This window comes from Odocoileus virginianus, chromosome 5 (assembly GCF_023699985.2).
Source record: "Odocoileus virginianus isolate 20LAN1187 ecotype Illinois chromosome 5, Ovbor_1.2, whole genome shotgun sequence".
NCBI classification, from domain to species: domain Eukaryota; kingdom Metazoa; phylum Chordata; class Mammalia; order Artiodactyla; family Cervidae; genus Odocoileus; species Odocoileus virginianus.
Window position 1 is genome coordinate 85,484,647 of NC_069678.1, and position 14,118 is coordinate 85,498,764.

A 14,118-nucleotide genomic window follows, 5' to 3' on the forward strand; every position below is an offset into this window, starting at 1 on the left:
ACCTGGCAGAGAAGGCAACCAACTACCCCCCTCCTGATTTGGACCTCCTCCTCACGCCTGCCCACGTGGCTATAGTCATCACAGGCCAAGTGGCTGCTCAGCACGACCATGTGCCCATGGGACCACACCTGCCAGTGGAGAGGTCCCCTGGTGGGGAAGGCAAGGTGTGCAGGACTCGGGGAGGCCACCTTCCCATGCCTGAGGCAGGATCTCAGCTTCCCTGTGGGGGTCTCCCTGCACACCCCTGGTTCTCCTTTAGACCCCCCAGACACCCGGCTGACACCCCAGCCCCCTCTGAGCAGGTATTTCTGCCGAGCGTTCATGCATTTAGCTTCATGGGATTTTATACAATTCTCGGCAGCTGCCCACAGCCACTACTTTATAAAAACTTTCCAACTGGTCACAAAAGCCAAACATTCCAAGTTAGTTCAATAACTGCTCTGATTTTAATGGATTTCCAGAATAAGCAATCAACACAAAAGTGTTGTATGTTTTGGTTTTAAAGCACTTCCTGGTGAAAACTTAAGGGTCTGCAGAAATGACACCATGTTGTCACGCCTGTCACCTCCTTCAAGATCTCCAAGTTTATGACTACATGAAATAACATGGCTCTAAGAATCCCGTTCCCCCAGATTAGGTCAGATTGGCACCTGAAAGCAGTAATCAGCAAGACGACAACTGCCCCGTGCCTGGTGTAGCCCCCACTGGAGTCCCCAGAGCAGGCTGGGTAGATGCACTCTAACTGTGGGGGGCCACGTCCTCACCCATTTGATCCCCACAGTGACCTGACCACCTACATCCTCTGGCAGATACAATCTTTCAACACTAAACTTTCACAGATGCTCTTATAATTCTGGTGTCACCACCATTCAAAACAAAACAAGCTTCAAAGTATCACTTACGTTGTTACCATCAGTCATGATTTATTGAGGGAAACTTCAGTTCAGTGATTTCAGAGTCAGGGGAGCTGCTTCCACTTCTGTCACTGTAGGTGTCCCTGTAGAATTCAGATGGTTTATTCATCGGCTCCCACCAAACACTCGCTTTACTTCCCTGATTCTGCAGCCACCATGGCACCCACAGGGATGCTTGTCTGCTCACAGCAGAAATCACAGACGTTATATATTTAGCAGAAAGCTGCAGAGGGATTTTCTTCTTGTTATGAAAGATATACATTTGCTTTATATCTCAGTCATGATGGTTAGGGACCCACCAAGACAGAGTTGTTCCTGACAAACACAGCAGTGGCACATGAAATCCCCTCGGGCTGTGGCTGAGGCATTCCCCCCGCCACCACCTCCCCGTGAAAAAAACACAGTTCCCCACGGGCCACAGAGCCCGAGATGGGATCCTGGAGCCAAGGCACTGCAGAGCAGGGACGTGGCCACCATGCTGGGGGGCAAGGCCAGGGGCGGCACAGAAGCAGCCTGAGAAAACCCCAGGGAAGGAGAGGATGCTTGTGTGTCGGCATGAGAAGCAGGGTCCCAGCAAGGCTCCCCGGTCCTGTGGCTTTGCTCATCACCAATGGTGTGGGGACGGCTCTCTGTAAGGAGTCAGTGACCTCCCAAGGGACTTGGGGAGCGTGACCTCACCTGGGTGAGAGCCTGCAGCCTTTCTGGAGGTAATGCGGGAGCCTCCCCACGGAGGCCAAGAGGAGACCAAAGTACGGTGGGGAAGGCTTGATAGGTCTGGACAGAAACTCAGGGTGATACTGCACTCCGACAAAAAAGGGATGATCTGAAACACAAGTGCAGAAGAGCCAGCTTCACCGTGTGTCCACATAACATGTGGAAGAGGGAAAAAAATCTTGAGTGATCCACATTTCTGCACACCCTAAAACGATCTGAAAACAACTCATCTGGAGCCTGGGTAGAGGCAATCACAAGGCACGGGAGATGTGACGCCCTCCACCTGCAGACGAAGGTGGGCCCTCCTCTCCAGGTTCTGCCATCCCAACCCTCACCCCCACACCCCGGCTCCCTGACTTGAACAGGACTGAGTCCTGCAGGTCACGCGAGATTAGACTCGGGTACCAAGTCCGAGGTCTCATTCTGGAGAACGAGGACCTGAAGCCAGAGGGCAAGCGGCTGCCAGGGAAGGCCCTGGTGGGAGGCTGAGTCCCCCAGGGCTCCAGAACCTTGTCCCCAAGAGCCCTCCCCTGCCCAGGTGGCACAGCTGCCGGATCTGGTGAGGTCAAGGACAACGATTTATATTACTGTGTTTTCCCCACATGCCAAGAAAACCTGAGTTTTCCACTAAACACAACTGCCCAAGCAAGCACCTTCCAACTCCACAATTTCCATTCTCTCTCCTTCAACATCTTGGCCAACAAACTTCAAGCCTTGCTCCTCCAAACACTTTTTCAAGACTGGATTCACCTGTGAAGCATGAAGAACAGTTTTGCTGGGCTCTCAGCTGTGTTTCCAGAGTAACAGAAAGGAGAAAACGTCAAAGGTCACAAAGCTCACATCCTCACCTCAAACCTGTGGCGGTGCCTCTCTTCCAGGTAATCTGGATCTCCGTAGAGTTTCCCTGGGAAAAAACCCATGTGACATGAAGGACCCTGATTTCACAAAGGCGTCTATTCACCCCACATCCTGCCGCCCAGGTTGCCTATTCTCATCTACACAGCCAGGCCCTTTGAAGGTTATTTCTGTGACTTTGCTGCCAATCCCCACTGCCTACTCTAGCAGAACAATTCAGACGAATTCTTGGGCTTTTGATTCTCTGCAACCAAGAAAAACTGTAACAGAAATAGACTTTCACCACCACCCCTCACACGTGACTACAGAGGCACCAGGGTTAAGTCAGAGCCACTAAGGTTACCCAGCGCCTGCTGTTCGCCGGGAACAAGAGTGGCATTTGCCAACAGGTGGATTCCCAGAGCCAAGTGAGACGCCCAAACCACAGGACCTTAGAGCCAGAGGACTGGATGACCACCTAACTCAAGTGACTCAAATTACGCTGCCACCAAACCCCAGACAGATATATAGGTGCTCTGCCCACAATGGCAGAGTTTTCCCAGTGGAAGAAAAAGAAAATTCAATCCAGTAGTTCTTAAATTTCCCCTAAATCTTTAGCACATGTTGGTTATTGCTGTTGTTTGTCACTAAGTCATATCCGACTCTTTGCAACCCCAATGGAGCCAGCCAGGCTCCTCTGTCCATGGGATTTCCCTGGCAAGAATACTGGAGTGGGTTGCCATTTCCTCCTCCACGGGATCTTCCCGACCCAGGGACTGAACCCACATCTCTTGCACTGGCAGGCAGATCCTTTACCACTGAGCCACCAGGGAAGCTCACGTTATGTTAGTAAGTCTAGAATAAAATCTATTTAGGTTAAACCAGATGAAACTGCCATTTCTGTGAGACAAGTGCTCAACATCAGCAGTTTCATCTGCTTTGACCTAATAAGACAGGGAAGTAAGACTGCCATGGATTTCCCCTAAGCAACTCATTCTGGTGAGTGGTCCACACCCAAAGTTCCCCCAGATCCCCAGCTGTATTGCCTGTGACCCATGAGCATGGTGCTAACTTTGGCTATTATAGTGCTTCCTAAGGAGTGTCACTGGGAAAGAAGTAAAGAACTTCCCAAGTAAGAACAAAGCTGTAAATGCCGGCCTGGCTGTAGCACCGGGACGTGCATCCTGCAGGCTAGGCTGGAGGGAGGGCACTCTTACTCATGACGGAGTTCTTGGTCTGGAACAGAGTTCTCCTCTTGCCCAGCCGCATGGTTCCGCCCATCTGGCCAGGGTTGTGTTCCGGCATGTCTATGACCTGGAGATGTTCCAAAAACAAACATGTGCTACCAAACCCTGCCTCAGTTAGGAGACAGACCGCCTGCACTGAGCAAAGAGAGCCTGTGAGGGGGTCCAGCCTTTCCTTAGAAGAGATGCTTGTCAGAGGAAAATGTCTCCTGATGGCCATTCTTAAACCTTTTCTGGGTGAGTGTTTCACCCTTCAGCCTGTCCTCCTGAGCCACAGGACCGGACATTGCTGCCCTCTGCCCTGGCCATTCCTGCCCTGGGACTTTGGATCCCAAGGGCCTGTTCTAATACAGACTGACACAGTAGTGTGGATACGAGACCAGACGTGTTATCACACATCTTCTCCAATAGACTGACAGCTGCGCAAAGGAAAAGGATGCTCTTATAGGGCTGGCCAGGAACTGGGAGGAGCTTGGCAAACTTCTGCAGGCCTGAGAGGACCTTTTCTGGGCTCCCCCACCTCCCCAAGGTTCCACGTCTCAAAACCTTTGCTCTTTTCGCCCTGAGGTCTGATTATCAGCAAAGTTCAATTTCAGGTCAACAAACACATCCTAATGCTATTTAAGTACCCTGAGGTCAAGAGTCTTGTCCATTCTGCTTATCACAACGTCCTCGGTATCAAACAGGCCTGTCACGCCTGGGCTGGGGATTCAGTGATGAATGAAGGCACTGTGTATCCCCCATGAGTCGCATTCCTCTGATGGGAGATTTAACACGAGGAATGCCGGCCTCCTGGGGCTTGGGCCCACGTCAAACAATCAGTCCTAACTTCTAGCAGTTCTTTACTAAGACGCCCATCTCCCAGGGTTGCTGGGGATTATTAAGTGGTACAAAGAAGTGAGCAAGTGCCTGGTACATAATAAGTGCCCACATAAGTGTTTCGTGTGAATATTGTTCTAGAGCGTTCCTGGGAATTACTTAATCAGGAACCCCTACCCCCACCCCCAGTTGGCTAGAGTGGCACCTGTCTTAAAAAACTTCCTGCAGCTAACTGGGAAGAGTAGTGAGAAACCACGTGATGAAGACAGAAAGTTCTTCCTTCCCAGCTGGGACATCTGAAAGCCCCGGTCCCCAGGGTTCTCCAGAATGCACCCAGTGGTCTCATTTCCTGTCTCCAGCCCTCAGTCAGGCTCATAACATCCCTTCCACACCCTTCCAGATGCTCCAGACACAGGACTCACCACAGGATGATTGGTGTTGGGGTCAAACTCTGTAGAATTGGCATCTGAGAAACCAAAATACTTTTGTTACAAAAATAGTTACAACCAAACGGATTATTTAACAGTTTCATTCCTAAGCTCTAAGTCACAAATTCCCTTTTCAGTTTAGTTATTCAGTGACGAGAACCAAAACCAGGGATAACATTTTCAAGATACAAGGACACTCAACAGACAAAGGTGAATTGTTTCCCATTATATCTGTAACTCTCTGGGAAGTCAAGCTGTACAAAATGGTGAAATCAAATCAATGGCACAACCTGGTAATCTTTACTTAGATAGTACATCCTTTTGATGGCTCTTAGACTGTCTCTATTTTTCCACCTTTTGTTTCAGACTGTATCTCTCTCCCAGTATCTCTCCTTGATGTGCAAATACTGTTTCTTCTATGTTTTTTCCATCCTCAGCATTGCACTATCCAACTGCCCAACTCAAGAGCTAAATCAAAAATTAGTTGATTTCAAAACCCAAATATCCTTCCTATCCTTTACTGAATTTACCATCTGACTATAAGGGAAAGCACTGAAGACTAAAATAGAAAGAACCAAGTCCCCAGCACTGTCTGTCTGCTTGCTCTTTCTGTGTATCATGTGAGGTTTCATCCCCCTCCAGGACCTAACCTGGGGCCCGGTCTCAGATGCAGGGAAATTCATCTCCAGATCACCCACCCACATGGGGACCCCAGTGGGTGCAGCAGCAGGAGGTGATGGCTGTGCAGGGGTTCAGGGCACCCACGGGCCACCTCGAGTGGTAGGTGGTAGGACAGAGCTCAGAAGCAAGCACCAGTGCCATTCCGCCTACAGAACCGAGCTGCTGCCTCCTCGGGGATCCTGTAAAAAACTGTGACATGGCCTAACAGCGAGCTGGTCACTGGGAACCCCTCATATTTGGTAAAGCCAGGCTGTGTTCTATTCCTTAGGTCACTTTGCTGATTCTACTTAGAACATATAAGGGTCCTGTGGCTGCAATGGGGCCACCGTACCCCAAGATTTATACCCCGTGTGGTCCCCTCTGCCCCAATGATGGCTCAGCCATGGGACACCTGGTAAGGGCCGACATAGCACAGCGGGCTTGTCATTTCGGGAGCCAGGTGGTACCATGCCCTGAGGAAGCTCGGCTGAACTGGTGCATGATGAGACTGTCCCTCTGCCTCTGCTGGACAGAGCTGGAAGTAGGGCAGGCTGAGTTCAGACCCACCACACTGAGCAGAAAACCAGAGTCCACTCAAACCACAGAACACCAAGAGACAGGAAACCACTGCTAGAAGCCGCTGAGGTCCTGGTGGGCTGGAAGCAGCAATACAGTCAGTCAGGCACCGAGCCAACATTGGGGAGTGTCTCCTATTGCCAGGCACTGTGCTGGGACCACTTACAGGCACCATTTCATTCAGCTTCACCAAGGGAAGCAGGGTACCACTGCTACCTCCATTTTACACAGAGACAGAGGCTCAGAAAGGCTAAGGAAGTAATTTGCCTAACATCACCCACAGTGATAACCCTGGTAACCCAGTGGTTAAGACTCCACACTCCCAGTGCAGGGGGCCCGGGTTTGATCCCTGGTCAGGGTACTAGATCCCACACACAGCAACTAAAGATCCCGCTGGTGGCAACTAAGACCCGGAGGGCATGCATGAGTGCTCAGTCGTGTCTGACTCTTTTGCAACCCCATGGACTGTAGCCCCCCAGGCTCCTCTGTCCATGGGATTTTCCAGGCAAGAATACTGGAGTGGGTTGTCATTTCCTCCTCCAAGGGATCTTCCTGACCCAGGGATCGAAGCTGCATTTCCCACATTGGTAGGTGGGTTCTCTACCACTGAGTCACCTGGGAATCCCCTAAGACCCGGAGCATCCAAATAAATTTAAAAAAAGGTCAAAAATTTTAGGCCAGGTCTAATCAACTCCAGAGCCCAAGTTCATAATATTTGTACAGGCTCACACTGGCCAGAGTTCATTTCCTTGCCATGCACCAGTTCAGGGTCCACAGCCATGGTGATGGGAGTGTGGGCATCTCCAAAGAAAGGGGCAAGGGCAGAGACGGGCGGCTCACCATGCTCCCTCCTCCAGTGGCTAGTGGTTCTCCTGGAGGAAGGTAGAGTGTTTTCTGTTGATACATTCAGCAGTTTCCCTTCGCTGTGGCTATGAGATACTGGGAAACCAGCCTGGTCTCCATGGCCCCCACAGCCCAATAGGCACCAGGAACATTCCAGTGAGAATTTAACACATTTTTCAGTAGACACTTACCTTGCCATCCCAGCACATTTCTTGAAAATTCAACCACTGCCAACTGCATTCCTAAGCACACGCCTTGCAGGTGGAGGGAAAGCAAATGAAACTCCATTGAAAAGGGAGTCCCCATATTTCCAACCCGCCTAGGTGGACTCTGTATCCTGACTGTTCACAGAATTCAAATGACAAACTCTCATGATTTTCTGCTATAAACATGCAACCCCCTGCTATCTTTTATCTGTAACAGATTTCAAACATGGGGTTTAAGTGTATATGAAGACTTCAGGTTTAAGAGTCATGTGATCTTAGAAATAAATAATATTCTCTTCAGTACTTTAAAATTCAAGTTTTCTTATCCTCCCTTATTAAGTTCCCACTTAAAATGGATCATGCTGAATATGACTAAAATTTACAGCACCAGGGAGCATCCAAAATCACTCTGCCCAATTAGACAGCTGGTTTTCCAAACAAGGATATAAAACCCAGTCTCACATGTCCCGCCAAACAGCTGGTTTCAGTAAATGGACAAGATTTCCTAATTGCTATTTCATTCTCTCAGAAGTCCATGACAACTACATGGAGCTCAAGTTTAAAATGTTCATTTTAAAGAGGAGTTTAAATTTCTCAAAAACAGAACCCAAAGGCTTCTACTTGAGCTGCTATCTGGAGAGACAGCATTTATGTTTGATTTTGATAATCTCTGTTTATTGACAGGCTCACAGGGCACTTTTTCTTGTCTTTCCTACTCCTTACCCAAAAAAGGTTTCTTCTGTTTCCGAGCCCAGGAGATGGCTTGGATTTTTCCTTCAGTCCCTCGGACACCAAATCCTCCTGGAACCAGCACGCCACTGTGCAAGAGAGTACATCACAGGAAGCCCCTTTCCACCAAGTCCAGCTCCCAGAAACCACCCAAGGAGTTACTTCCGAGACACTGCCACCCTGAAGTCACTCCAGCTCTGAGGACTGTGATTTCAATCCTGCCCACGACTTGTATAGAAACACTATGGACTTGGAAAATGCACACAAAAACATCCACTCTCCTTCTTAGTAACATCAAGAAAATGCTTATAACCAGGAAAAAAAAAAGATGGCATACGTAACTGTAATACCACTACTGCACAATATTTGTCCCGGGCAGGGATTCTTCCCTAAGTTTGCATTTTTTTTTTTTTTTTTTTTTGCCCCTTGGCTCCCCCAAGTAGGAAGAGGGACTTTCCCGGTCAGTCAGCGCCACACTAACCATAGCTATATGGCTCTGTAACATTCAACTTGTCTAGGGAACCAGAAATTCTTACTGATTTTTTTACTGTTATATTAGATAATAGGCCAAAAAAAAAAAAATTTATGAAATTCTACTGATGGGTCCTCATCAAATGGTCTGAATGAAAAACCTTTTATGAGCCTCATCCGGAGAATCCCCTGGTGGTCTAGTGGTTAGGATTTAGCACTTCCACTGCTATGGCCTGGATTCAACCCTTGGTTAGGGAACTGGGTTCTCATAAGACTTGAGGCACCAGAGGGGATTTTTGTTTTTTAATTAAAAACAGTCTCATCTAAAGATGCATGCAGTAAACATTATCAATGAAGTTAGAACTAGTTTTCTTCATATTAATTAATTAAACTAATAAGCTGCGGAACTTCCTTGGTGGTCTAGTGGTTAAGACTGCACCTTCCAATGCAGGGGGTACAGGTCTGATCCCTGGTCAGGGAGCCAAGATCCCAACATGCCTTGTGGCCAAAACACCAAAACATAAAAACAGCCATGTTGTCACAGATTCCACAAACACTTTAAAATGGTCCATATCAAAAATATCTTTTTAAAAAACTGGTAAGCTATATTTTTGTGAGGCTTCAGTCCTTCAGGGTGTAGCCCTTTCAATAATTAAAAGACATTTAAACAGTCAGATTATCTACCACCAGGAGAGAGCACAGTACTGCATTCATTAAGACACAGCTCGAACCCCTGAAAGCAAAGGTAGAGAGTTCTGCTTACTGGGCACTGCAGAGCTTCTGCCAGGCCTCGTGGTAGCGCACTGGCTCTTCCTGCAAGGTGCTGGGCTCCAGGTCCGTGGAATCTATGTACTGGGAGCGGTCAGAGTGGAGAGAAGAGAAGCAGGCTCGTGACTCCTGGGCACGTTCTGTCCTGATCTCTGAACAATATTACCCGCACTCCATCTTTCTTAATTTTAAATATAAAGTTTAAAAATAACCTTCATGTATTTGTACTAATCTTTCAAAGATAAACTTTAGCACCTTTCTTATATTGTAGACTATGAGTTCCCTTCTCAAATCATGAAGCTTTGGCTCCCCATCTATACTCAGTCCGCTGGTGCAGACCCTGAAGAGTCCCCTCTGTTTAAGGCATCTCCCCCAGTTCATCTCCCCTCCCAGGCGGGTTCTCACGCTCCTCGATTGTGCGGAAGTATAACTCACATTCAATGAGACACAAGCATTTTAACTGTGTACTTGCATGAGTTCTGTCCCACGCAAAGGAATGACCCCTACCTTGATTAAGATCTAGGAAGTTCCCCATGGTTCCCTCTGCCCCCCTGCAAACAACATCCTTCCTGCCTCCTGCTCCAGGCTCTGTTTTCTGTCACCACTGGTTCTGCCTCCTCTAGAACTTCAGACAAACAGAATTATGCCCTGGGTAGCCTTCCATTTCTGAGATTCATCGTGGTGTGGTGTATCACTACGGACTTTATTCCTACTACTGAGTACTTTTCTACTGCAGGAATACAGCACTTGATAATGTTTATCCACCGACTCGTCCTGGACATTCAGGCTGTTCCCAGATTTTAGCTGTTATGACTAACTGGTCCGTTTGTATAAAAATACATTCTTTTGGTGGACATGTTTTCACTTCTCTTGAGTAAATACCTAGGAGTGGGATGGCTGGGTCACACAGAAGGCGTGTGTTTACCTTCATGAGAAACCGCCAGACTCTTTTCTCGAGCAACTGCACCAGTTTACACTCCCACGTCCTCACCGACACGCTTAGCCACTTAGGTGGGTGCGTGTTGGTACCTCACTGAGACTTAATTTGCATTTATCTCCCTGACAACTAAAGGCGTTAAGCATCTTTTCATCTATATCACATGTATCTTCTATGGAAGTGTCTGTTCAAATCTTCTACCCACTTTTTTATTACATTGCTCATCTTCCTGCTCCTTCCTGCCTAATGCCCTGCGGTGACTTCCCTGAACCCGGGGTCAAAATCCAGGAGCGGCCCAACTGATACATTTCATGACCAGGCCCTCGCCAGCATCTCTCCAGACACCCTCCAATTCACACTTCTCCTATCCACCAAGTTCCCAACCATTCCACACCTCGAAGTCCTTGGATAAATGTTATCTGCTCTTGGGAATGCCCCTCCCTGTGGCCTTATCTCTCTTCCTAGACCTGCCCACAGGCCCCTCCTCACACATCTACCAAGGCACGATCTCCCCTCTTCTGCATGCTCCCTTCATACCTGAGACACCTCACTGACTCAGACACCCTTCTCGTCCTCCACAATCTAACACATGATGGGCACAGGCTACCTCCAAGGGGATAAAATGAATCAATGACTGAAAAAACTAGTGAAAAAATAAGGCAAGGCAAGGTAAGGAGATCCCACAATTCTTAAAGCACATAGAACAGCTCCTCCTCTAGGAACCTGCTCACCAGCTCAAAGCAGCTTCACTTTCATCCTGGGAAACCCGTGGAAAGCAGGAGGCCAACCCCAGTGCCAAGGGCGAGGTCAGCTGCCCAGGGCCGTCAACTCTGTGCCTAGTCAACCCATCAGCACTGAGCTCCAACTCCACTTCTCACTTCCGACCCCTCCTGAAAAGTTCTATGTGGGAGATACTTTGCTGGTGAAAAAAAAGTGTAAGGGGACAAGTGGAAGGTTTTCAGGAAGAGCTGACTCATATAGCACTTCCTCTACTCCAAACACAGTTCCAAGCACGTCACATGAACTCACTCAGTTCTTATAAAAAGAACTCTTACAAAAAGGCACCATCACTAATTCTTTTCAAAGATGGGGAAATCAGGACTTCCCTGGTGGTCTAGTGGTTAAGAATCCAGCTTGCCATTCAGGGGACACAGGTTCGATTCCTGGTCAGAGAACTAACGTCCCACGTGCCTTGGAGCAACTAAGCCTGCACACCCCAAACAGAAAGTCTGTGCACCATAAGGAGAATCCTGTGTGATGCAACTAAGACCCAATGCAGCCAGATAAATAAAAAAATAAATATTTTTAAAAATTAAAAAAAAAAATAAAGATGGCGAAACTGAGGCCCAAAGAGAGCTAAGTAACCTGCCCAGGGTCACACAGACTCTGCGGCTTTGCCACTAGGCTCTGGAAGCCCTGCCCTGAACCTTGACACTCCACCGCCTCCAGCAGATGAGCAGGGGCTATGCCCTGACATGCCAGCAGCTCAGCTTCTGCCTGGCTTGTCCCAGAGAACACAGTGAGCACTGTTCACCAGGCACTGCCCGTGTTCCAGGCACCAGCTGGGTGAGTGGAGACAAGTTATAAGAAACCTCCCGGGTGGACACTGGACAGGTGCCAGCAACTGTGCCACATGCTTGGCCACTAGGACTCCTCACCGCTGGAGTCACCTGCTGTTCAGATCCAAGTGTCCACTCTCTTGGCTTCTACTCTGACCACATCTCCCCATATTTCCTAAAAATGCTCTACTGTTCTCTCCCAGCCAGGAGTCAACCACAGGTCTTTTTGATTTCTAAAAAGATATTCTGAGCTCCAAAAATACTAAGCAGGTATGCATGCCACACCACACTACACCTGTGTCCCCTGCTTACCTTGATTTCCAGTTTGTGGTTGATGGCCAGTGCAGAATGCTCCAGAGCTTTAATGACAGAAGCGTACGAGTCTGAGAACTTGGTGTATTTTCCCACGAGGGCAATAGAGCAAGTCTCCAGCAAGCGATCATACCTATCACACAAAGGTCAAGAAACATCAAGTTACTCAGGACATACATACCCCCATGAGATAAAAATCACTATTTAAAGAGGGGGAAAAAAAAAGTCTGAGAAAAATATGACAGGAGCGACTACTGTCTGAGTTCTAGGTACAGAACAGTAAAGACAAAGCAAGTTTCAGATCAACATGGCAGGCTTTGTAAAGAAAGTGGGATTTTGGAACCCGCTACCAAGAGATGGCTTCAAAATCTACTCCAAGATTAACAAACACAGACAATTCACAAGAGTTAATGGGGAATAGTCCAATTATGGGCATCCACACAACAGTCCATACTCATTAAAGTTTTTCATTATAAAGTATCATTAGTAACACAAAAATGCTTATAATATTTTATGAAAGATCATTAAACTGTGCTATTTTCGTGGCCACATAATGACATACAAGCAAATGGACATAGACTGAAAGGGAAAAATGTCAAAATGAAATGAGGATGGCTGAGCCACGGCACGCGTGCTCCCTCCTCACATGCCGATTAGTGCTGTCTGGGGGACTATGCACACCCAGGGCTCGGGGGTGCTGGGCCAAGGCCCGTCATGTGCTGTGTAAGCCTCTCAAAGTGAGGGATACACAGGGTGGGCCAGTTCTCAAACTGATGAGCTGTGACAGTAGCAGTAAGAATAGACTGGACAGGACCTTCAGCCCACGGGAGTGACCCACAGCTGGAGGTAGGGGAGGTTCTTAAAATAATGTTTCAACCCCCTGCCTTCCTGTTTTTAGTTTGATTCAGATCTTGAGCAACTTCATGCAACTGTATTTATTTTTGATGACAGACATCCAGCTAAAGCTTTTCTTCTGCCTGATAATCTCACTGGCAGCTGAATGATTTGAAAAATCCTTTTCCTCTGACACGGAAAATAAGAATCCAAATTCAGTGACAAAAAGAAAGGAAGAAAGAAAAGACTGGACATTCTTGCTGATCCTTTTGTGGTGTGGGGTGGGCACGTTCCCAAACACAGTTCAGGTACCTGGGAGCACCCAGGAATGCTCCAGGCATGTTCAGCCATCCGTGTGGGCCTCAGGTACCACTGCTAGCCCACCACCACAAGGAAGCCTGTTTGCATGGGAGACAAGGGAGACAGCTGTGTCATCTGTGACCTAACTCAGCTCTAGCAGGACTTCCTCATTCATGATGCAGCTACGTGAGGGCTGGCTAAGACCCTTTCTTCACAACCCTTACCATGAAGGCCTTTCCAATGTGAGCTGATACCACATAAGAAAGAGCTGAATTCCGTAAGCTTCTACCAAAAGAAAGGAAAAATAAGGCTGAGACCCCCAGGTCGTTATTAAGAAGCAAACCTGTCGGCCATCTCTTTCCACTTCATCAGCATTTTTCGTGGCTGCCTCTCAATAGGAAGGTCAAGTCTCCGGAGGAAATAATCTACAACCCCCTGCTCCTCTAACAACAAGGGGACTCGGTAGATGGATGAGACATCGTGGACACAGATCACCTGTTTAAAAGTGAGCAAAATTAGTTCATGAAAAGGAACAAAAACTAACCATGCTAAACAGCCTCCTACCAGGTATTATGACCTTGGGAAAATAACTGTTCTAAATTTGAAAAACATAGAAAAGGTCAACTTTCTAAAAAATATAAATTAAGAAGAACAGATAGTGGCTAATCTCCTATGAACATAGGTGCAAAAGTCCTCAAGAATTCATAAACAAAACCACAAATTAGTTTTTAAAAAAATCGTGTCCAAGTAGCAAATGTCCCAATAACAATGGTTCTAAAAATTGGCTTTCGTTGGAATCACTCCCAAGTGAGCTTTTAAAAAGTCAAAGGCCCATGCAGCACCACACACCACTTAAATTTAACAGCAGAATTCACTACAGGAATAAATTAAAAGGTGGGGGGGAAGATCACCTTGGTGGATGAGCATCTAATACAAATTCACAATAAAAATTCTTATTAAATTGGGGAAA

General features: G+C 47.6%; 1 protein-coding gene across 1 annotated transcript in view; it reads right to left on the reverse strand.

Moving 5' to 3' along the window:
* The window catches only part of CTPS1 (CTP synthase 1), a 30,894-nt gene that overhangs the window by 1,274 nt on the left and 15,502 nt on the right, over nucleotides 1–14,118 (reverse strand). Inside the window, exons 8-18 of the mRNA XM_020914746.2 lie at nucleotides 13,492–13,643; nucleotides 12,015–12,147; nucleotides 9,202–9,290; nucleotides 7,962–8,056; nucleotides 7,224–7,286; nucleotides 4,948–4,991; nucleotides 3,680–3,776; nucleotides 2,477–2,532; nucleotides 2,282–2,378; nucleotides 1,593–1,737; nucleotides 903–997 (exon numbers count right to left, since the gene is read on the reverse strand). Coding sequence (XP_020770405.2) covers nucleotides 913–997; nucleotides 1,593–1,737; nucleotides 2,282–2,378; nucleotides 2,477–2,532; nucleotides 3,680–3,776; nucleotides 4,948–4,991; nucleotides 7,224–7,286; nucleotides 7,962–8,056; nucleotides 9,202–9,290; nucleotides 12,015–12,147; nucleotides 13,492–13,643 — 1,056 coding nt within the window. The 3' untranslated portion in view covers nucleotides 903–912. The remainder of the gene's footprint in view (nucleotides 1–902; nucleotides 998–1,592; nucleotides 1,738–2,281; nucleotides 2,379–2,476; nucleotides 2,533–3,679; nucleotides 3,777–4,947; nucleotides 4,992–7,223; nucleotides 7,287–7,961; nucleotides 8,057–9,201; nucleotides 9,291–12,014; nucleotides 12,148–13,491; nucleotides 13,644–14,118) is intronic.